At 47.1% G+C, this 23,456-nt stretch overlaps 1 protein-coding gene across 3 annotated transcripts in view; it reads left to right on the top strand.

The window, feature by feature from the left end:
- Positions 1–23,456, top strand: part of AKAP10 (A-kinase anchoring protein 10) — a 522,318-nt gene that overhangs the window by 147,344 nt on the left and 351,518 nt on the right. For 2 of the 3 annotated variants that reach the window (XM_078679922.1, XM_078679919.1), the window contains exon 3: positions 11,942–12,124. In XM_078679922.1, coding sequence (XP_078536048.1) covers positions 11,942–12,124 — 183 coding nt within the window. Of the gene's footprint in view, positions 1–5,359; positions 5,494–11,941; positions 12,125–23,456 lie in introns of those variants that run through there. The other variant, XM_078679921.1, reaches the window with a different exon arrangement.

Here is a 23,456-nt window from a genome sequence, read left to right as displayed (position 1 = left end):
GCTCATTCAACACATAAATGCACAACATTACATTTAGTAGATTCAACCTTGTTTCTCTGTACGCGTCTGCTTTAGAAACCAAAATAAAGGGAGTACATTCCTAGCCAATAAAGTGTCCTGTTTACAGTGCCCATCTTAAGTGCTGGAAAATTGAACAGAGTATTTCCCCTGAGGCCACCGCTCCAAGGGCGCAGGGCTCTGCACTCCTGAGACCACTGCCACAGCAATGTAGGAAGCACAAACGGGCGTGGAGCTTATTATATAAAAAGACCACGCCGCCAGAGAACTGAGTCAAACGAGCCAATTAACCAACACCACCCGCCACCCCACCCCAGATTGCGATACCGACCACCGAGTACAAAGCATAGACTACCAAAGAATCATCCGTTGAAAACTACTCACACACAGAGGAGAACCTGCAGCAGAGTCCCCCCCCCCCCTGGCCCCGCTCCACCCGGGAGCACCCGTGCCAAAAAGGACCTACCCCCACAGTCAGCCCCTCTCACATCAATCTCCAGGGGGATCATCAGACTCACCCGGGGGATCCAGCCACAATCCTCTATAATCCGCCCACCTCTTCCATATTTTATAATGCTTCCGCGGACAGCCACGGGCGACGAAGATGGGTTGTTCTAACCCCATGTTAAAATCTAGACCATTCCTCCAGGCAGAGAGCGGGGGGGCCCCGGTCATTCTTCCAGCCCCTGGCGATGTCCCGTTTTGCCAGGGTGAGCCCCAGGAGCAGCAGATGCCATTTATAGGCGTTGCCACCGATCCCATCCATCACGTGGAGAAGAGCCAACCGCGGGGTGCGCGGGAGCCTCCACCCCAACACTTCTGACAAGCACGCGAAAACCTCTCGCCAAAATCGGTCCAATGCGGTGCAGGACCATACCGTATGAAGAAAGGTGCCCTCCTCCCGGCCGCATCGAAGGCTCTCCGGGGAAGCGATCAGACCCGCTCGCCACAATCGGGCCCGGGTAAAATAGATGCGGTGCAGAAATTTAAATTGAATAAGCCGCAAGCGCATGGCTATCGCGGCCCCCCGCGGGGCCGCTAGGGCCTCCCTCCAATCCTCTTCCTCAAGAGCGCCGATGTCCTCCTCCCACACTCCTCGCAGTTTATCCATCGTCGGGGCACTATGGGTGACCAGGGACTGATAGATCCTCGAGATCTTTTTGGTCTCCAGATCTCCCATAAAGACCTTGGACTCCAGGGGGCTAAACTCCGGGAGCACTTCAATGCCCACCAAACTAGGGGAAAGGGCATGGAGGAGCTGCAGGTAGCGAAAGAATTTAGATCGAGGCATGTGGAATTCTCTCTGCAGGTTCGTAAAGGACTTGAGTGTCCCATTCCGCACCACATCCCACAGGGTCGAGATCCCTATGGCATCCCAATCCCGAAAACCCCGTAGGGTCGCGAGCTCCGGAAGTCGTCCGTTATGCCACAACGGGGTCTCATCCGTCAACTTATTCCACCACCTCATGCGCTTCAAGGACTGTCGCCAGATATTAAAGACTAGCTTCGTAGCCGGCGGCAGATCCCTCCGCAACGGCGCAGAATACAGTACCATGTGTAGGGTGTGTGGCTCCATCAAGAGCCGCTCCAGTGCGTACGCCGGGTCTCCCCTGTCCCCATACCACCACTCGTTCAAAATCAGGAGATGGAAGGCCTGATAAGAGGAGAGAATATCGGAGGTCGCCAGTCCCCCACAATATGTGGACAGAAAACACGTACGGATTGCAACTCGGAATGCTTTTCCCTGCCACAGGAACTGTCCCAACGCAGAATTCACCTGCGAAAACCATCTGGGTGTTATCGGATATGGGAGGTTCTGCAGCTGGTAGAGCAACTGCAGGAGTGTGACCATCTTAAAGATCGCCGACCGGCCATAGATCGTTAGAGGCATACGGGACCAGATTTTCATGTCCGATCTTGCGCGCTCCCAAACCGGTGCTAAGTTCCTCTTCCATGATACTACGGGCATGTCCGTGAGAAACACCCCCAGGTATTTGAGCCCTCTAACCACCCTCTGCAACGCAGCGGCCCAGGGCCCCACCGCCTCGGGATCTCCCAGTATCCATATCGTGGACTTCCGGGGGTTCATAAACAGTCCGGAGGACTCGCCAAAGATTTCCATGACTTCTAGTATTCTCGGCCCCGACCTGTTCAAGTCCGTCAGAAAGAAGAGAACGTCATCAGCGTACAACGCAATTCTATCAGAGGCACCCGGAGCCCACTCAAATCCCTTCAATTGCGGGTACATGCGCACCCACGCCGCCAGCGGCTCCATAGCCAGGGCGAATAGGTACGGGGACAGGGGGCAACCCTGCCTCGTTGCACCGAGAAGCAAGAGGATACAGCCCTGGTCACCCTCACCGACGCCGTCAGCTCGGTGTATAGGAGGTGGATATAGGATAAGAAACGTGGGCCAATATAGATTAGCTCTTGGCTAAACAGTGTCCTATAATATCTTTGTTTGTATTTTGTATCACATGTATCACATGTAGAATGTATGATAAATGTATAATTGAAATGTATATTTTTTTTGTCTTGTAAATAGTATGGTATAGGTCTAATTGTGAATAAGTGAATGTATGTTTTTTCCTTCTTTGTATAAACTATAAAAATAACAGAAATATACTGAAGTAGACAGGTATAGACAGGTATAAATAAATATATATACCGGGTCAAATGTAAGAAATTGTGTTTGTCCTATGCTCCTAAATAATTTGCTTTTTTTCTAAAGAAATAGGTGGGTGTTGGCATTTTGTGTTTTTTCAGTTCAGAATAGGGTCCAGCCTCCCCCACCCCTTGTACGGACCTAACTCCTTAGTCTCTTTATAAGGAAGGCACTGTACCTCCAAGAAAGAATGTAGTGCATGAACTATTTCTGTCCATTAGCCAACCAGTTTTATTCTGCTTTCATAGAAAACTTTCCTGGATTTTATAAAGAACAACCACGTTTATTCACAGTATAAATAAGGGCAGAGTTGTATCTGAATCACAGTTAATGTTGTCATGGAATTTTGAGTTATAATTCAACGGTAAACACCGTTTCATTTTCATTCAGCAGTCTCGCGTTTTTTCTTAAGGTAGCTTTCAAATGCTTACAAATATAAAAGGCTGAGTATGTAAGTTTTAGATAAAGCTTTTAGGAGCTTTAGCATGTAAGAGCCCTAGTGTGCTGTAATCCCTCTGCACAGTCTTCAAATGTTTCTTATTATTCCTATCTGACTGATTCTAAATGATTCAGATTCCCTAGGAATGTTCCTATCATTGGCATCCCCAGGGTTCACTTTATTTACCAATGGTTTTAAACATCTATATGTAACCCCTGGGGCGCTACTCACTAATCACATATCTTCATTCATTATTAAAACAGAGATGGGTATTAAAAAGGTGACAACCAATTCTGCATCAATATATCATTGAGATATGAAATCCAGTAACTAGAAGAATGCCTCACCGTCATACATCTTTTAAAGCAGAATACAGGCAAGAGGACGTTGTTCTTCACTAGCCCTATACACAGGAAGTGGCATCGCGTCTTGTCTGCTCCCTACTTCAAGCCATTCTTCAGGGCATCTTTCATGCTAGACCATCCCCAGCAATGGGAAAACACAGACCGAGCCAGGAAGGCCTTTGGGCCAGAACCCCTGTTTGACTGAAATCTCACAAGGTAAGATATAATTGTATGTCTCACCCAGCACCCCATAATGCCACTCCTCACAATCACACCCAGACCTAAACGATCCAAACACTCACATAGCAATCACACAACACACATCGTACTCATCCCATTAATTACCACACACCCTCAAACTACAGAACACACATTCACGCTTCTGCTCATTAACTCTAACAGTACTCCAAACACTGGACATCACAGACCTCATCAGCTGTCACATGTCTGATATCCTCTTCTTCCCAGAAACGTGGTTCACCCTCACATCCTCGCACATCTTAGGTGCCATTCTTCCTATGGGCTTCAGCATCCATCGTGTGAACTGCACACAAGAGTCCTCCTGATCTTGCATCTTAGGCAAGTAACATTAAACTCCATGGGTTTATTGACATTCTATTTCGCACACCCTGCAACTAACTAAGCCTGCTACCTTCCATCTAATTTACAGGCCTCCAAGACAGAGCAAGGGCTTCATTAATTAACTCTCAAATCTCTTGTTCACATGCTTAACTCCCTTAAAGCCACTTTCCATGAAGGTGATGCCTTACCCCCATCCTTCATCAAAGCATTCTCTGGGGTTGCTTTTTCACCACTATTCACTAGTGTCAATGCCTCCCTCACTCCAGGCATCTTCCTAGAAGTTCTCAAGACCGGCCACATCCCCTCTGGTGTCAGCTCATGCTGCAGTATGATGACCGCTACCTTAGTCCTTGTAGACAATACTATACTGATTACAGATGAAGATGACCTCTGCCTTTTGATATTGCTTGACCTCATTTGCCTTTAACACAGTAGACCATCCCACCCTCAAATGCACTCTGGAGTCTCAAATGGGATTCAGCAGCAGTGTTCTTCACTTATTCTCCTCCTACCTTTCCAGCCAGCACCAGTTTATTCGCAAGGGAACTGCTAGGTCGCAAAAGATCCCTCTGACATGCGGAGCCCCACATGGTTGCATACTGTCCCTCTCAGCATTTACTTAGATTTCCTTTGAGCTTTTCTCACAGTTAACAGCATCAAGATTTACCAATGTGCTAACAATACACAACTCTACCTAAAAGTATTTTCTGCTTCAGACACCCAACACCTCCAACGTTGCCTGCACATCATCTAGATCTGGTTGTGAAGAACCTACCTGAAGTTCAATCCAACCAAGACAGAAATCATGTTACTTTCCAAAAACAGCAAACAGTACAGACATGGCTCCGTGACATGAACCTTGACTGATTTCAATCCTAGCTTTAACTCAGTACAAAGTCACTTAGATTCACCCTGTACACCAACCTCAAATTGAAGGAACACATTGTCAAAAAGCAAAGATGTACTGGTGCCATCTCTCTTCTAAAGAAAGTGTAATAGTTTCTTACAGAAAGTGACTTCAGAAGTGCTGTTCAAGGCCATGTACTCTTGCATCTGTGTCGTGGAAATATTCTACTTTATGACCTCCAATACGCCACACTGGCCACTCTTTAGGGTATCTTACACACCGTAGCATGTCTCATAAGAGGTTTGAAGAAATATGATCACATCACTACCACCTTGAAGGAATTTCATTGCTGGCCCTCACCACCTTTAGAACTAGCTGCATCATTTACAAAGGCATTGCAACCAGCAACCCCTACTTATCTTTCAGACAAGCTCACTATCACTAGTAACTTTCTGCACATGCTCAGCCAGGACACCATGAAGCTATAGAGTAAGAAGTGTAAAAAAACAAGGCAGCAGGCCTTTTTCATCTATGGACCCAGGATCTGGAACAACATCCCTTTATCCATTCGGACTGCCCCAGCTCTGCTCCAGTTTAGGTAAGTGTTCAACACTACACCACAGTGCATTAGCAAACCACAAAACAGCTATTTCACATGTCCCTAGTTGACTTTATGTTGGACTTTGATTATGTACAGCACCCCGCTGCCTTTTGGCTAAATTTGCGCTATAGAAATGGCAAACGCTTACATGCATAAATACATAAATTAAGTTTACCTAAAATTGAATCTCTCCAAAAGATAAATTGTCCTCCTTTACCAACATTGTCTCACTCTTCCCGCAATCAGAATGTTGCTCTATCGTACCTAAGATTATCTATCTCTCATTATCATTGATCCAAGTTACTGTGGAGATCTGGGGACTCCAACACGTCTTACTTAAAATATGTGATAAAATGGTCCCTAATGACCTGACTCCAACTGAGCCCTTTTAAAAATATGAAACCTTATTTGCCACTGGCAGTTTTCTCTACTCCTATTTTCAGGTTGTTGTACTATTGCATATTGACAAGTTAAAGTCGACTAGTCCAAACACCCGAGTGTTGTCAAAGTTTGTTTTTCACGCAGCTGCCTGATCACGAGAAAAAGAGAAAACCTTCCCGAGTACTCCAGTGTTTGCCCATTCTAGCAAGCTTCCAGTTAAATAAAGGGTGCGCCATCTTCAGTAACATCTAATCCAAACAACCTGGCTATGTAACAAAATATACTCTCCACATATTGTTTGACTCCCCACAAGATGAAGCTTCACTGCCAGAACCAGTTCTCTGAGGCCTGTGTGACTGAAGAGCAATTATGTAGTCGCTATGAAAAGTATACCCGCTGTCCTTGGAAACACTGGAACCTGGTACTATTTCCTGCTCGCTAAATGTTCAGGTGTCTCCTCTTTAGGCTTCAACTTTCAGGGATTCAGCAAAGTCAATCATTAAAGGTTTATTCTTAGAGGCTGGTGTATGATAAAACATCTAGTTCTTATAACATATAAATCACAATAAATATAATGTTTAATGGGCATTAGTCGTATAAGTGATATGCTGTCTATGTATTTAATAGGTACTACAACACAATTATTCTAAATGAATATCTAGTTAGACCATAACTGATGTACATGCATCGATCTCTGTTGCAGCACACCTAGCATTCTCTGTCCATCGATCAGGAAGGCCCACACTGTCAGTAATATCTTCAGAAGCAGTTGCACAGTTCAGTGACTATCCGCTGCATAAAAACAAGTGGCGAGGCAAGTGCAGAAAAAGTAGGAGGGATGGGCAGCAGCAGGTAACGTACACATACCTTGTTGACGTGCTGGCCACTTATCAGGAGACCCCCTGGCAGCAAATATGTACAGAGGTCTCACATGGATATCAGGTCTCAGGGCAACAGAAGGGGCATCAGTGATGCACTGACATGTACACATGCTTCACACGAACATCAGGTCACAAAAGATAAAAGGCACAATGGTGATGTGCTGAGAGCCACTTGGGCCTCACACAAACATCCAGCCACAGTCAACGGGATGAGCACAGAGGTTCTCACTAAGAACTATTTTCTAGAGAGATGTATATCGGACTGGACACCAATTCCAGGCTCTCTCCCATGGCATTTTGTAGTTGCTGACCCCCTCATGTTCTGTAAAGCTGGATTTGGGTTATGGGCTTAATTGGCCTAGTCCTCAATTCGCAGGTTAGCCCACCTCTGTGTCTCACTCAGCAGTACCATCAGTGAAGACTTTTCCCCAGATCTGAGTGTGTAGTTGTTACCCGTCAAAAGTAAAGGACCAATAAGTCTACCTACCTCAGGTCCCTAAACACTGGTTTATTTATTTATTTATTTACAACATTTATTAAGCGCTGCTGTTACCCATAGGTGTCCTGGCGCTATGTGAAATTTCCTAAGGTTCAAAGCCAAAGTGAAATTAGTCTGTAAACAGCCAAATGTTTAGAGCTTTACGAAAAGCCAAACGGCAGGCCAACCTGCTGAGGTGTGATGGAAGATTATTCCAAGCCTTGGCTGCATTCACTACAAACCAAATAGGTCAGTTTATAGCAGACTTGTGTAACTGGCCTTAATCCACTCTAAACTGTTGTTGACAGATTTTGCGTTTCTGACAAAGTGTATTTTTTTCAGGTGTACAACAGCTCCATAACAGCCAGTCAAAATGAAGCTGTCACTTTGTGTATTGGTTTCCTGACAGCTCTCTGGCCACTGAGATGCTGATGCTTTAGTCTTCTTTCTGCAGCTGGAAAGAATACAGGAAATGTGAAATTAGCAATAGCCCCTCTCCTTTGTATTTGGTGTGAAGACTTAGCTTTGCCTTCAGCCATTTCAAAAGTCATGTGTTGCTATTGTCAGCAAATAGCATGCCTTGTTGAATTGGACACCTGCATCTCACTTCACAATGAATTCAACAAGGAGGGCGAATTGGATGAGCCGTGCTGGGTGACTTGCAGAGAGAAGGGGCGATAGCAGCAGTGACCGCTTTTAAACCCAATGGAATGCCTTACAACCATAGGGGATTGATGCATCTTGAGAGAATCCAACTCAAGGCAGCACCATCTATTTTATACCTAAACTTTCACGCACAGTTTGTAGAACCAGTGGGTCATCCAGTGACTTACAATATGGTTATACCAGGTAGAGACCATGGCAGTCTGTACACTGGGATGCAGGTCACAAAAGGCCTTTGCCCCCCACTACTATAATCAGCTGCCACCAATGCCAGGTAGTGTCATAGTCTCGTCATGGGGGAATTCGCCACCCAATTTCAAAAGAGCAGCACCTCTATCAGCATGTAGAGTCTAGCATTGGTGGTAAGCAACTTAACCAAACCATTTCTCTTCCGTACTAAAATAGAGCAGGTCGGTCAGAACGATCAAATGAGGAGTAGGTTGTCACAAAGACTCCTGACATCCACCCAACCAATCAGCACCTCCCTGATTCTTACCACTAGAAATTCGGTTATTTAAAAACAGAGCAGATGGCTGTAGTTGTGCCCCATACACACCTACTGCCTACCCAGCCAATCAGTGTTCATTCTGTTCTGCCACCTCCATGGCCTCCCATTGCATGGAAGTCCACATTTAAGGGGGCGTACTAAGAAAATTGGGCAGCCTGTTTTATCCTGTTAGGGACAGGACGAACCCTATAGCAATAGCCACAAGCAGGCACCAGGTGATATACTAATCATAACCCCCTCTCTACACTACCCAGCCCTAAACTCACACACACTACCTGGGAATAAAAACAGAAGCACATGCACCAGAATCAGCCTCATCCACATCCCACTACTCCCATCCTCCTCATGCTCATTAATACGTCCTCTTCAGTACTATACGCTCTAAGCATTTCAGACCTTCTCACATGTCACAGTTTTAGTGCACTCATTGCATAAACGACACACACTCCCAAAAACTCGCACATGCACTACCCATAAAAACACATACTACACACATATTTTCCAACTTCCTTTTTCTTCTACTCCGAGACTTTAACCTCCTAAGTGCATTCAACATAAAACACAAGTCACTGAACGTACCTATTTCAAAGCCCCTTGATCTCGTTCTCACCAGTTACCCATTGCAGTCCGCAAATTCCCCTAAACTGGATCTACCATCTTGTTGTTCATATCACTTTTCTCCACACCCCACGTACTCACTGAGGCCATTCTAAATGGCAACAGAAAATCATTGGCTTCTACAACAGTTTCTTAATTGCAACTCTCCAAAAGAGTCCTTATTCTCGCCATGACATAACCACCCATGACATCATATGTTAACACCTTTCTAAAGGGATTTTAACATGTCCCTGGCACACCACAAAAGCATACATGCCCCAATGAAAACACAAAAGTGCAAGTCAAAACCATCAATACTCCAGAGACATCACAACAACAATTGCATCATTAAAAAAAAGCTAGAAAAGAAAAGCGGATCACCCAAATGCATCACAGAACTAAAATTATGAGCTTTGTGCACAGACAACGTAGGAGGTCTGCCAGATTCGAATACTACATTAGCCATCAGTGAAACATCAAACAGACACACAGCACTCTTCAAGATAATCATTCACCTCTAGCTAAACTCACTAACCCCACACTTCTCTTACAAGTTCAAAGTTTCTTCTCCAGTGCAAAATACAGAAAATCCAATGCACATCAACAGCATAGTGCTTACATTCTCCCAACTGTGCACCATCCAACAGCTACCTTACCAACATCCTCGTCTCCTTGAAAGCCATCTCCTTTGAAAACAATGTCCTACCCTCATGGTCATCAAAACCCTCAATGGAGAACCTCTCTCCAAAACACCCAAGGCACTTTCCCTGAAGCCCTAAACACTATCAATCCTCACTCTCCTAAAGAAACCAACAGTTGGCACACATGGCATTGCCAGTTATTGGTCCGTTACTATCAGCCATCTAATCTTCACTAGCAAGATCATCAAAAAAGCAATCGACACCTAACTCTGAGATCACCTCAATTCCAAATGTATCTTTCACGGCTGACCGTCCGGTTTCAATATAGTATGCACTACTGAAACAGCCACAATTCAGGCAGGTTGATGCCCTCATAAACATGTCAATTTGGTCCCTACCGCCTGATACTCCTCAACCTCTTGGCTGCTTTTGAATCCATTGCCCGTTCTATCCTCATTCACAGCCTGGCATCTCAAAACTGGATTCACCAGACATGTCTTCCAGTGATTCATATCCCCTTTTCAAACTTGTAAGAATACTTTTCTAACTGACATCAGATCATCCAGATGGGTACCTCAAGATCACAGAAGCTTCCCATCATCTCCTGGGTACCCAAGGGCTCTCTCGTGTCCCATGTCATCTGTAATCATTACGCAAAACCCCTCAGAACTGCTCTCACAGTCGGCTACTTCAAAATATTCCAATACAGCAATGACACACAAGTGTTCATGAGTCTCCTCTGCTCTCACCATTTGCATTCTCAAGCACTATCTCCACGTCATTAGCTCCTGGATGTCCACCTACTTGAAATTCAACATCTCCAAAACAGAGGTCCTCCTGCTAGCCAACAGCAGCCAGTGAAAGTTTGACCCATCAACATCAACCTAAATGGTTTCAACACGAACAATCATCCAATGGCAAATTACCCTGATTTATCCTCCGCAACTACCTCTCACTCAAGAGTACATTCCCTAGAAGGCAAGGATGGCATGATAGCAGTTAATAAAAATAACTGCCCTTGGGAATATTACTCCAAAATGTTGCCCACACCCTCATTCTCTCGCTTCTGAATGGAGATTTGACTCCATGGCCTCCGAGACTCCACACTGTCCTCAGGCTGTGGCACGACTCCTCGAGTGCCTGAAGGAAATCAACCACATCATCCTTCTCTTTTTAGAACTCCATTGTCTCCCCATGCCTACTCACCCGAGCTTGTAGCTCAGGTTTATCATCAACAAGGTCACCATTAGTGGCATCCTTGACTTTCTGGCTGTCAGACTAACCTTCTCTAGCAAATCTTAACACATACGCTGGCAGGATATGCTAAATCAGAGAACAAGAAATGCAAGCAGGAATAAAGCAAAAAATAAGTCTTCATTGACTCACCCAGCATACAGAACAATATTCCTGTCTCCATCAGACCTGCCCAAACCTTCCTTCAATTCATGGATATATGTGGCTTTGGCTAGGTTCACACTATGCAGACACCTACATACATACATTAACACAGTGCCAGAGATATCAAACAACTGCCTTGCCAAAACGACACCCTAAACTCTGGAACAGATTCCACGTGAATCTTATACTGGTACTCTACATTTAAAGGACAGAATTGAAAATTGCCCTTTTAGCAAAACACCCTTCTTTTCTTAAATAAGTGATCTCCTCATGCCTTCACAGACGAACGCAACCATTTATAACCTACGCTACTATGCTGACAAACGCTTGGAACACCTAGACGCACTTGAGCCATGTACAAACAAGCCGGTTTAACTCATGCAGACTGTCATTCCTATTCAAACTATCAATCCACAAACCATGTCTGAACTTTCTATCACCTTGCTATATAAGAACGCCATATAATTCTAAAGTAACGTAAAATCATATATTTACCATTGACTCTAGCTTTTATTATAACAAATGCTGTACTTGGAATCAGAAACATTTATATAATTCATATGCATTTTTTGTGTTACAAAAATAAATGAAAAATATTTGATGTAAATTAAGTTTAATATGTGTTTTATTGTCCTATATGGAACTAGTCATTGCGATTTTCACATTAGATAAATGGTGTGTTGAATAAGCAACCTCAGGTTCTCTGTGAAAAAGACGATTCGCTTTCTTTGCTCAAACAATTTTTTCTTTAGGTTGTCTTCGGGTTATTCAGAAGCAATTTGCAATCAACCTCATTAATACCATGGTTAATGTAGCATGGACTCATTGGCTGAAATCAATCGAGTGATGTGTTGCACATAAGAAGCCAATCCCTTGCATTTTCCTTTATATGTTTCAGCTGCAGTACCAGTACATTCCCCAACCCGAAGCACTAAAAACCATGCAATACTTGAGGCCGCCGGACCAAGCCATGTGGCCATCAACGCAATCTCTGCTAACATGGACTCGTATTCCAGCAGCAGAACTGCAGCACTTAAGAAGCAACCCAGTCACATGGAGGCTGCTCACTTTGGAGACCTGGGTAAGGGAAATTTATTGTGTCTAAACGCCATATGCCTATGTTGTTCTCAATTTACGCAACACCTGTATATGCCTCACCCCTGACTGTAGGGCATCTGGGAACCTAAGACACTGTACTACAAACATTTCTTAAAACAAAATAATCTTCATAACTGGGGGCGTGGCCAAGATGGCGACCTGGTGAGGCGTAATTTCCCGTCTCTCCGGCCTGACGCCGAATCCCACAGCCATCACACGTCAGACTGCCAGGCTTTTGAGCCTCAATACATGCTGGAGCCCTGTGGCGGGATCCTAAACTGAAGCCGCAGCCCGGACTGCGGGAGACAAAATTCCGAGGTGCAGCCCCACAGCCCTGCCAAGTATCACATATCGGGCGTTAGAGTATTGCATTTCAGTGTGGTGGTACGCATCACCACACTGAAATGCATTGTCACGCATATCTACATGTGCCAGCTGCCACTGTGAAGTTGAAGGAACTGTTTGGTAGGTGACAGCGCCAAGCCTGTGGCGTGTGCGCGCTGCTCCCCCAGGCTTGGGGGCTTCCAGCTGAGCTAAGGAGCCGCCTCAGGCTCATCGTCATTTAATGCTACAATGTATCTATCTTATTCAGGAGGTGGTGATTACATTGCGCCCTGCGGTCGTGAGTCAGACAGCATGACTCCAGGGCTGGGCCCAACTGACACAATTGGACAGGTGCGCCGCGGGGGACGTCACGTCCTGCTGCCATCTGGCGTCACAGGAAGTTTATGGGAAAAGCCAGCACTGCGTGGGCTCATTAGTTTGTAGGTGGCGCCGCGCTCGGCTTTCTCAGCGCTGCTGTCTGCTCTTAGGGGGCCCATGCTGTGGGGCTTATGATGGCAGCCACAAGCTGTTAATACGATTTTGCCATGCCCGGCTGAGGAAGAGTCAGTGCAGTGGAGTAATCGAACGTCGTGGGACATCATGGGAGTCTTCCGTGACACTCACTGGACGGTAAGATTGGTGCAGCAGCCGGTGCCAGGCCCGATAGAACTCGAATCCAGGACAGTCAGCCTGAACTAAGGCCAGCCACCTTTTGAAATGATTGCCGCGAGGGGGGCGGAGTGGATAACAGTCTGAGCCCGGCACCAGTGATGCAGAGTCCCCGACGCCATTCAGGCTGGATCCATGCCCTTACATTTCTCTCTAGCTCGCATACTCGCAGCGGCTTGCCCCTCCCACCTCTTGTGACTTGAGAAGACTCAGGGCCTGACCTTTGTGCCGGCAACCATGGTTCACTGTGAGCACAAAATATGTTGGTCCCTCAGGAACCACGGTAAGGCCCCCCACTCCGCCTCTTCTCCTGCCACGCCCGGGGCTCTGTTTCATACTTCTTAGCTCTGCAGTCCTTGCTGCTGTGTCCCCACATAACCCCATGCTCAAACCATCACTAAGAACAGAAGCACAGAAATTCAGCTGAGCATTTACACTAGTCTCAACCGGTGCCCATCGCTTTGTACATTCTTACTAATCTGTCTGGCTGCAGTGTAAGTTACACATTACTTTTCAAGAGTCCTGGAATGGACCGAGCCCACATCGTCCTGTACTAACTCGTTTTAATTGGGCCCTGCCGGTGACTCTGGTCAGTCGTGTGTAGGTCTCTATGAAAGCTGCGGTGTGCTGTGATCTGTGCAATGGGCAGGAGGGTGTTTTGGAGGGGTGGGGTTATAAGTATTTTTGGCGTCACTGAATTGATCGGTAGTTTATGAAATAATGCTGCTGGCTGTGTACCTCAGCTGCTTAGTGCTATTTGTTGCTCAGTCAATGCCCGTGCCTGTCTGTAGCAGTGACTACGAGTCAGCTGTTGACTCTTAATTTTAAATGTAGGCAGCTCATCTGTCTTGTGCTTTCTGTACCTGCAGTGCCTGGATGTGCCCTTATGAGTGTGAGAGGCACAGTAGGGCGGAGAGAGTGCCTCAGTACTCAAGGAAGGCTGGAGGTTCTGGGTGGCAGTGGTGTGTTTAAGATGCAGACTACCTAGCACATTCACACATGTATCATGACCCTACATGCGTGTCAGCAGCCTGGGTGACCCCGTAGAGTTGTTAGAGGCATGGTAGGGCAGAGGGGGTACCTCAGAACTCAGGGAGGGCTGGAGGGGACGTGGATCATTGGTGTTAGGTGATTAGAAGCAAAGCGACTCACACATTTACATCTGTAGTACGAGGCTGCACATGCTCTCTGTGCCTGCAGCCTGGGTGTCCCCATAGGAATGTGAGAGACATAGTAGGGCGAATGGAGCGCCTCAGAGCTCAGGGAGGCCGAGGCTGGAGGTCTTGTGGGTCATGGGCATGAGGTGCTTAGAAGCAGCGCGCCTCGCACATACACACCTAAGTGCCCTTCCATTTCTGGTGCTTTACAGCAGTTTTAAGATCTTCTTTGAGTTTCTCTTTCCTTAGATGAGTGTAATTTCTGATATTTATATGCTTCCCTTGTCTTTATTACTTGATTTTGCTCGCGAGAAGGTGTCATTCATAGTTGTTGAAATGTCACTCATAATTGCACTGAAATTATGAAAATGTCACACATAGCAATCTGAAACCTTGGCAACTATTGCTCCAAGCTGCAGACCGAGATCGCGGAGGAGGCCTGGCCCACGGGACGTGCAACATCAGCATCCCATGCGGCAGCCCAGGTCGCGAGCAGTGAAGCAGCGCCTGCTTAGGTGCGGAACTAAAGCTTGGCCCATGCATGAGGTGCTAGATCAGCCGAGAGAGTGAGGTCGCAAGAAAGAAGCACAGCCGCAGTAGTACCGGCTCGGGCTGCGTCCGGATGACACGGCGGCTGGGGCTTCAGAAACAGACACTATACAGAGGAGGCTAGTTGCGCAGTGACTCGAGGGAGCTGAGTCATAGCTGTCTCGGACCGCCGAGAATCCTGTGGAGCCTCCGAGACTGGTTGGCTTTGGCCTAAAGCTGAGGTGAGTTGCGCACATGGGCCGCACTGGAGCCTCTGCACAGAAGAGGCCTTCAAGCCGAAACACACAGGGCCTCGTAGGGCGCAGCTCACTGCAATCCAGGTGGAGGCCGATCGAGGAGGAGGGATAGGCTTTAGCAGCTGTTGCAGGGGCCCACAACCATTGATTGGAGGGTGATCATTCGTGCACGGCTGCAGCTGGACCCCGCAGCCCTCCTTGAAAGCCTGGTGGACGGCGGCTGGTCCATCGGCGAGCGGCACGTCAGAGAATTTCTGGCAAGGAGGAGGCTGAAAGAGAGAACAAGCGTCCCGCCCCAGTGGATTGCCCGGAGGTCAGCACGTACCGGGCCTGCGGCAGCTATATTACCCTCCCCGGGTCTGAACCCCAAAGAGGTCCATGCTGTGCGACGGCCTTGGGTGAAACAGCGATGGTCACTGGGGTATAGCCTGCCCCCCCCCCCCTCGTATTGCTCAGCCGGCCTACGGAGTGGACCATGGCGCAACTGTGAATCCGGGAAAGCGGATACCTCTTCCCTAACTGAACCTAGGCAGTCAAGAGCCTCCAAGTGGTCCCTGCCGGCTAACGTCCGTCAGTAAAACAGAGATGAACATGATGGCATAGCCTAGGACCCCTCCTCAGTACTGTTCAGCTGACATAACAGAGTATACCTTGGCAGAATTGCGACCCTGAGAGAGCGACTACCTCCCTCCTCACTGCATCTGGGTGGTCAAGATTCCAGGTGCTTCCCCTAGGGATTGCCAAAGAGTAGAACGAACCAGGCCCAGGGGCACCTGGTCCCTCTCCTCCTAGATGGCGGCTGCCAGAGCCAAAAAGGATCGCACCTTAAAAGAAATGCTCTCTCGACCGCCAGGAGGCATGGCCAGTGTGTGTCCCACTGCAGCGACCACACTTCACACAGGACGAAGAGGGTCCAGAGGAGCTGATAAACCTATTGTTCCTGAAATCCCTGTTTACTGCTCTTGGAGACAACCTGCAAGATGTCAAAAGAGACCTCTCCTCAGACATCCGGGAAATCAGGAGAGACAGGGACTCACTGGGGGACCAGGTCTAGGTGCTGGAGGACCAAGGCAATGGATATGTGGAAGACGTGGAAGCGCTACAACAAGAAATCTTGCGGCTTCGGGACCAGCAGCTGGACCTACAGGCGCACACAGAAGACTTGGAGAACAGGTCCATCTGAACAATATCTGGATCCGAGGCGCACCCCCCAAAACAGAAGGCACTGATCTCAGGGACTATGTCATGGACCTCTTTAGCTTTGTGATGGACGCTCCCCCAAGTCTTGAGACTGGACGCACAGAAGAGGCCCTGAGCAAACGGACTCTGTTCTTCCAGTGGACATCCTGGTGTGCTTACTGGACTTCCAGTTGAAAGAGGACATTTTACGTAAAGCGTGATAGAAGCATCCTATTACCTTCCGTGACCAGTCGCTCACTCTCTTCCAAGCCTTGGCAGCACCTACCTTATTAAAGAGACGGGCCTTCAGACCAGGGGCTTCTCATCTCCCGAACATAGGGGTGCCCTATGCTTGGGGCCATCCATTCCGATTGATCTTCAGGCTGGAAGGGAGGCTCCACCAACTCTTCTCCTTCAAAGAAACTTTCAAGGTACTAGGCATCGACCCGGCACCACCTTATCTCGGCCCCCGAACCTCTCCGACACATCTGCCCATCGGGTGTCCAGGCTGGTGCATTCGCGGTTCGGGGAAACTGATCACTAGACTGGACCTACACCATCGTAAACGGCCAACAAGCAGCCATTGATTCTATCCCTGGTGCACTGGCAAAGCCTGACACCTCTTAACGCTGATGGGCAAGCACATTGACAATCAGCGGGTGGGTGGGTGGCGGGGCGGGGAGGATTGGCCACAACTTGACCCCCAAATTGGACACTTGGACTGTAGACTGTAAGTTTTCTCTATTTGTCTTTGTTTATTATTTCTTATTGGTTAAAACAGTTGTAGGGGGGCTTGTTCGTATTGTAGATTCACTCACGCTCACAGCACACACAGTTCCTTACGCATACTTTGCCGACGAGACCCTGGGCCGATAGGTAAGGCCCGAGAAGCGCCATGATTTCCATGGCCAAGAACACTCCGCTTACCCTGGGCTCCCCGAATGGCTCGCCCACTTAAGATTATCACCCTAAATGTTAAGGGCCTCAATAGCTCAATTAAACACAGGACTGTCTTGTCCTACTTGGAGAGCACGGGGCTGACGTATGCTCTCCAAGAGAAGCATCTCCTCCCGCATGACTATCATAAGCTTAGATCCTGCTCTTTCCCACATCAATTTTTCTCCTCCACATGCAGCAAAACAGCAGGAGTGGTGCTTCTATTCTCACACACCACTTTCGAGGGACAATAGGCACCAAAACGGCTGAGGTGAAAGGCTGCCTCTTTGCATTACAGTTGACCCTTGGGCAATGGTCCCTAGTAGTGGCATCCAGTTGCTCCCCAAACGAGGGCCAAAAAACGTTCATACAAGCTGCGTTCACGGAGGTCCTCTCCTCCCATGATTGAACTGTTCTTGTAGGCTGAGACTTTAACTTAGTACTAGATAATGTCCTTGACAGGTCCACACCCAGATTTGGGCAGACTGGAGCACTCTCAGAGGAGGGACACCGGGAACTTGGGAAGATGGTCCTTCACGACATCTGGAGAGAATTACATCCCATGACTTGGGAATATTCCTACCTATCGCACGCACACAAAACATGAGAGACTGGATTTCTTTTTGGGTACAAAGGACGTCCTCAACCTCACCTCGGATGTTGAGCTATTCCCGGCAGCTCTATCAGACCACTTCATGGTCCCACTCACTCTCAACTCTCCACCCACACAACGATGTACGCATTCTTGGTGGTTACGGGACACTCTTCTGCAGCGCCCAGAAGTTGGGAAACAAGTGGGGCTAGCCATCTCTAATTACCTAGAGTTGAATGACACCCCCGAGGTAGCCACTGCAACACTCTGGGAGTCCTTAAAGGCGGTCACCCACTGGGAATTCATCGCTATCTCAGCCGTGGAAAATAACATTTGTAAAGAAAAGAGAGATGCCCTGACGAGGCGAGTGAAGGAACTCGAGGGCATTCACCAACGCACAGGGGTGCCAAGAATTTGGCGGCAATTGACAATTGCATGAGCACAGTTAGCGAATATCGACTTAGACAAAGCAGAATATGCAGCACTTCCACAACGTCCCATTTACTAAATGGGAGGGGATACATGTGGTAGTCTGTTGACTCACCAACGACGTACTAGACTGCAAAATATGGGGGTTCGCACACTTCGACACACAACTGGGACGAATATCACAGAGGATGCCCTGATTGCTGAATTCTTTCGAGACTTTCATGCTGACTTATATACAGATCAACAGTTGAACCCTGAGGTCATCACGGCAATCTCGCAATTCAAACAGTCAATCTCTGGGACCCGATGGGGTTTCAGCCCCTTTTTATAAAACGTTTTGTCCTATACTTGCACCGTTCCTGACCCGAATATTTAACTCCTTCTCAGCCCAAAGTGCTATCCCTGCCTTGATGTTGACAGCCCTTGTGACGGTAATCCCCAAACCCAGCAAGGACTGGCAGCCGTGCAGCTCATACCGTCCAATTTCGGTCCTGAATGTGTAACTCAAACTATTCACCTGCATTCTGTGGCTAGGCTTGACCCCTACATGCCAGCCATCATAGAACCAGACCAAACTGGCTTTATTCCACAATGTCAGACGAGCACAAAAATGTCTTGCACATTATAGAGAAGGCCTTGCGCATAAAGGATGCGTTCCTGCTCCTGACGGTCGACACTGAGGAGGCGTTTGACATAGTCCACTGGCCCTTTTTAAAACAAGTGTAGCCAAAAGATTTAGCACCTGAATACTCAGATGCTCCCACCTCCCCTCTGTTTCTGTAAGAGTGAACAGTCACACATCCACACTCTTCCCCATCAACAGAGGCACTCGGCCGGGGTGCCCACTGTATCCCCTGCTGTTTGCTCTTTACATGAAGCCTCTGGCCCAGAGGTATCACATTAACCTCGCAATTACTAGCACATTGTTAGGAGGTAAACAACATAAAATCAGCCTTTATGCTGATGACTTTTTAGTGACCCTAGACAGACAAGTAACAGCCCTACCTGCTTTTCTCACCAAACGTGAAGCGTTGGCCTCACCTCAGGCTTCCGAGTCAACTTCGCGAACTCCCAGATGTTGAGTCTCTCCTTATCTCATGAGACAGAATCCCACCTCGCAGCTCAGTTTCCTATACAGTGGACTAAGAATTTGATCCCCCACTTCGGCATCCAACTAGCACCCTCTCTCCAGAAAACTATCGACATTAACTTCTGATCCCTACATAAGCACACAAAATTAGAATTAACCCGGTTGGGTTGTCTCCAGATATCATGGCTTGGAAGAATTGCAGCCCTTGAAAATTACTATCCTTCCCAAGATTCTCTACGTGTACATAAACCCTTTCCCTACAGCCTCTGGCAGGGATGCTCCATAAGCTACAGGTGGAATTCCAACACTTTGTTTGGGCTGGGAAGAAACCAGAGATGTGAAGAGAGGTTCGCTACCTCCCCACACGTGACGGGGGTTTGGGTATACCTTACCTCCAATTATACTTTAACGCTGCCCAACTATTATACCTGGTTGAATGGAATAAGGATGAATCCAAGCATCACTGGCTTTTCCGAGACCAGGCAGTTGCTGGAACCTCCTTATGTAAGATTACTTTCCTGAAGAAACCGCACCGCCCCCAGACCTATACCTCTCACCCATCACTAAGGTGACAATGGATACATGGTATTGGTGTAGTACATACTATGGATTGTCATCCTTCCCCTCCCCGCTGTCCCCCTTGTTCGATAACCCTGATTTTTCACCCGGGAATCACCCGGGTGCATTCATGGCTTGGCGGCAGACCAGTTGCCGCTCCACGGGGCATATGATAGGTGAAGAAGGGGCAATTCCCTTCCCACAGCTACGCTCAGACTATAACCTCCCAGAAACGGAAAGCTTACATTACCTGCAACTCCGTCACTGGCTCCTACAACCCGACAATAAGGCCACAACTCAGCAGCACCTTCCAGCCAATAAAAAATGGCTGATCACGAAAACGTTGGACAAGAGGACTATCTCTGACCTGTATGCCTTTTTACTCCAACCCATGAGGCACACACACAAACCTAACCAAATACGATGGACTTGTGCTGGGGGCAGCCATACAAAACATTCTCTCACTTTGGGGAACAAAACATATACCCATCCATTTAGGATGGCTCCACCGCCCATGGTACATCCGTGGAATGGAAATAATCACACTAATCACTACAAACAATGAGTTAACCTGCAATAACGCATGGCAACCATACATTTCCCTTCTTTCCCAAGACTTTCGGGAACTCAAGTGCCCTGAATATGTTTGCATTTTGCGGCTTTCTGAACTTTCTGTAGCCTCTGAGGAGGGGGATGGGAACACAATGCCTCACCTCCCAGCACAGTTCGCCCCTTAGCATTGTGGTAAATACAGTTCACAGTATTTGCTTACTTGATTTTTAGCTGTAGTTGTTCACCAAAGTTGGTGCAGGTTAGTGCTGTAAATCTTTAGACACATGTGTTTCTGGATATTATCCTTCAACAGTAGAGATCAAAAAAGGAAATTCCTTTTGGGGTGGCTGAGAAGGCTGTCTCAGTACCTCTCTCTGGCGCACAGGTGCATCTCCAAAAGCTCATCAGCTCACTGGCTCAAGGGAGCCTTTTCAAACAGAAGGGGGATGGGAGCACACTGCTTCACCTCCCAGCACAGTTCGCCCCTTAGCATTGTGGTAAATGCAGTTCACAGTATTTGCTTACTTGATTTTTAGCTGTAGGTCATCAAAGTTGGTGCAGGTTAGTGCTGTAAATCTCTAGACACATGTGTTTCTGGATATTGTCCTTCATGAGTAGAGATCAAAAACGATATTCCTTCTGTGGTGGCTGAGAAGGCTGCCACAGTCTCTCAGGTCTCAGTACCTCTCTCTGGCGCACAGGTACATCTCCAAAATCTCGTCGGCTCAGTGGCTCAAAGGAGCCTTTTCAAACAGAAGGGGGATGGGAGCACACTGCCTCACCTCCCGGCACAGTTCGCCCCTTAGCATTGTGGTAATGGCAGTTCACAGTATTTGCTTACTTGATTTTTAGCTGTAGTTGTTCACCAAAGCTGGTGCAGGTTAGTGCTGTAAATCTCTAGACACGTGTTCTGGATATTATCCTTCATCAGTAGTGATCAAAAACGAAATTCCTTCTGGGGTGGCTGAGAAGGCTGCCACCGTCTCTCAGGTCTCAGTACCTCTCTCTGGCGCACAGGTGCATCTCCTAAAGCTTCATCAGTAGAGATAAAATGAAATTCATCTGGGGTTTGCTGAGAAAGCTGCCATATTCCTCTCAGGTCTCTGTACCTCTCCCTGGCGCACAGGTGCATCTCCAAGAGCTCGTCCGCTCAGAGGCTCAAGGGAGCCTTTTCAAACAGAAGGGGGATTGGAGCACACTGCCTCACCTCCCAGCACAGTTCGCCCCTTTGCATCCTGGTAAATGCAATTCAATTTACATGCTTACTTGAAGTTTTACAGAGTGTTTCACCAAAGTTGGTGCAGGTTAGTGCTGTTAATCTCTAGACACATGTGTTTCTGGATTTTATACTTCATCAGTAGAGATAAAACGAAATTCATTTTGGGTTTGCTGAGAAAGCTGCCACATTCCTCTCTGGTCTCTGTCCCTCTCCCTGACGCACAGGTGCATCTCTAACGGCTTGTCAGTTCAGAGGCTCAATTGAGCCTTTTCAAACAGAAGAGGGATGGGAGCACACTGCTTCACCTCCCAGAACAGTTCGCCCCTTTGCATCCTGGTAAATGCAGTACACGGGGCATATGATAGATGAAGAAGGGGTAATTCCCTTCCCATAGCTACGCTCAGACTTTAGCCTCCCAGAGACGGAAAGCTTACATTACCTGCAACTCCGTCACTGGCTCCTACTCCCCGACAATAAGGCCACTACTCAGCGGCACCTTACAACCAATAAAAAATGGCTGATCACGAAAAACCTCGGACAAGAGGACTATCTCTGACTTGTATGCCTTTTTACTCCAACCCATGTGGCACACACACAAACCTAACCAATTACGATGGACTTGTGCTGGGGGCAGCCATACAAAACATTCTCTCACATTGGGGAACAAATCATACACCCACCCATTTAGGATGGCTCCACCGCCCATGGTACATCCGTGGAATGGAAAGAATCACACTAATCACTACGAACAATGAGTTAACCTGCAATAACGTATGGCAACCATGCACTTCCCTTCTGTCCCAAGACTTTCGGGAACTCAAGTGCCCTAAATATCTTTGCATTTTGCGGCTTTCTGAACTCTCCTTAGCCTCTGCTCAGGGATGACCCCATTCTACCAATTGAACACTGCTGAACAGTCATGATGGGAATTGAGTGTGTTGGCACGTGGAGGGGGGAGGTTAAGAAAGGGTGCTATTGTTGGCTTATTACATGCAGGACCTCCGCCTGACGGACAAGATGTATATGTTGTATACTGCTAGACATTTATCCTGCAGGGTGGCTTAAAAGATTAAAAAGATTTGAACCATAAACAAAATAATCAAGCATATACATGAGTCTTGCTCCCTGTTAACCTGCAATTCCAAGGGTATTTTATGTTCATTGAAAAAACATTACAGTCCTCTAAAAAAGAATCTGCCCACACAAAATGAGCTCAACTCTCACAACCTTCTTCACTCTAATCACTACTAGCCATGCTAGATATCATAGTTGCTGTAGGGCCAAACTAAAATGTTAACATAAGCCCCCCAAACATCTAATTTATTAATTGAAAGAAATACAAATGTATATGTTCCGTGAACTTTCCTACACTCGTCATTAAAAGTCATTTACTGTGATCCATCTAAATGATTAAAACAACGCAATATCCTCAGTCATGCGCTCCCGTGAGGCACATGGAATAATACTGGTGCTTACCGAAGACTCCGCCTAAAAGGTTCTTTCCTCTTGAAAGCAACAGAACTCCTTTGTAGAATGTTTGTGTAGATTTTGTATTCCAGACATAAACTGCACTTCAGAGTGGTATCCCGCCTTTTTAATACTTTTGGAAAATGTATGTACTTTAAATCTTGAAAAGTGAGATTATACCTAAAAACCGCAAGCAATAGAAGAAAATACACATGCTTAAGAAACTAGTATTTATGAAGAAAGTTCCTTCAGGACTCAGATTAAAAGTGGGGTAAAGTGGAAACATTAGGAATGTACTTTTGAGTTCTTAAATAACACTGTTGCTCTAAAGAGTGTGCTTTTCATTACTATTGATGTG

Source organism: Lissotriton helveticus, chromosome 3_1 (genome assembly GCF_964261635.1).
Source record: "Lissotriton helveticus chromosome 3_1, aLisHel1.1, whole genome shotgun sequence".
Lineage (NCBI taxonomy): Eukaryota > Metazoa > Chordata > Amphibia > Caudata > Salamandridae > Lissotriton > Lissotriton helveticus.
The sequence above is the reverse complement of the archived record's forward strand: the minus strand, read 5'-3'. Positions and strand labels throughout refer to the sequence as shown.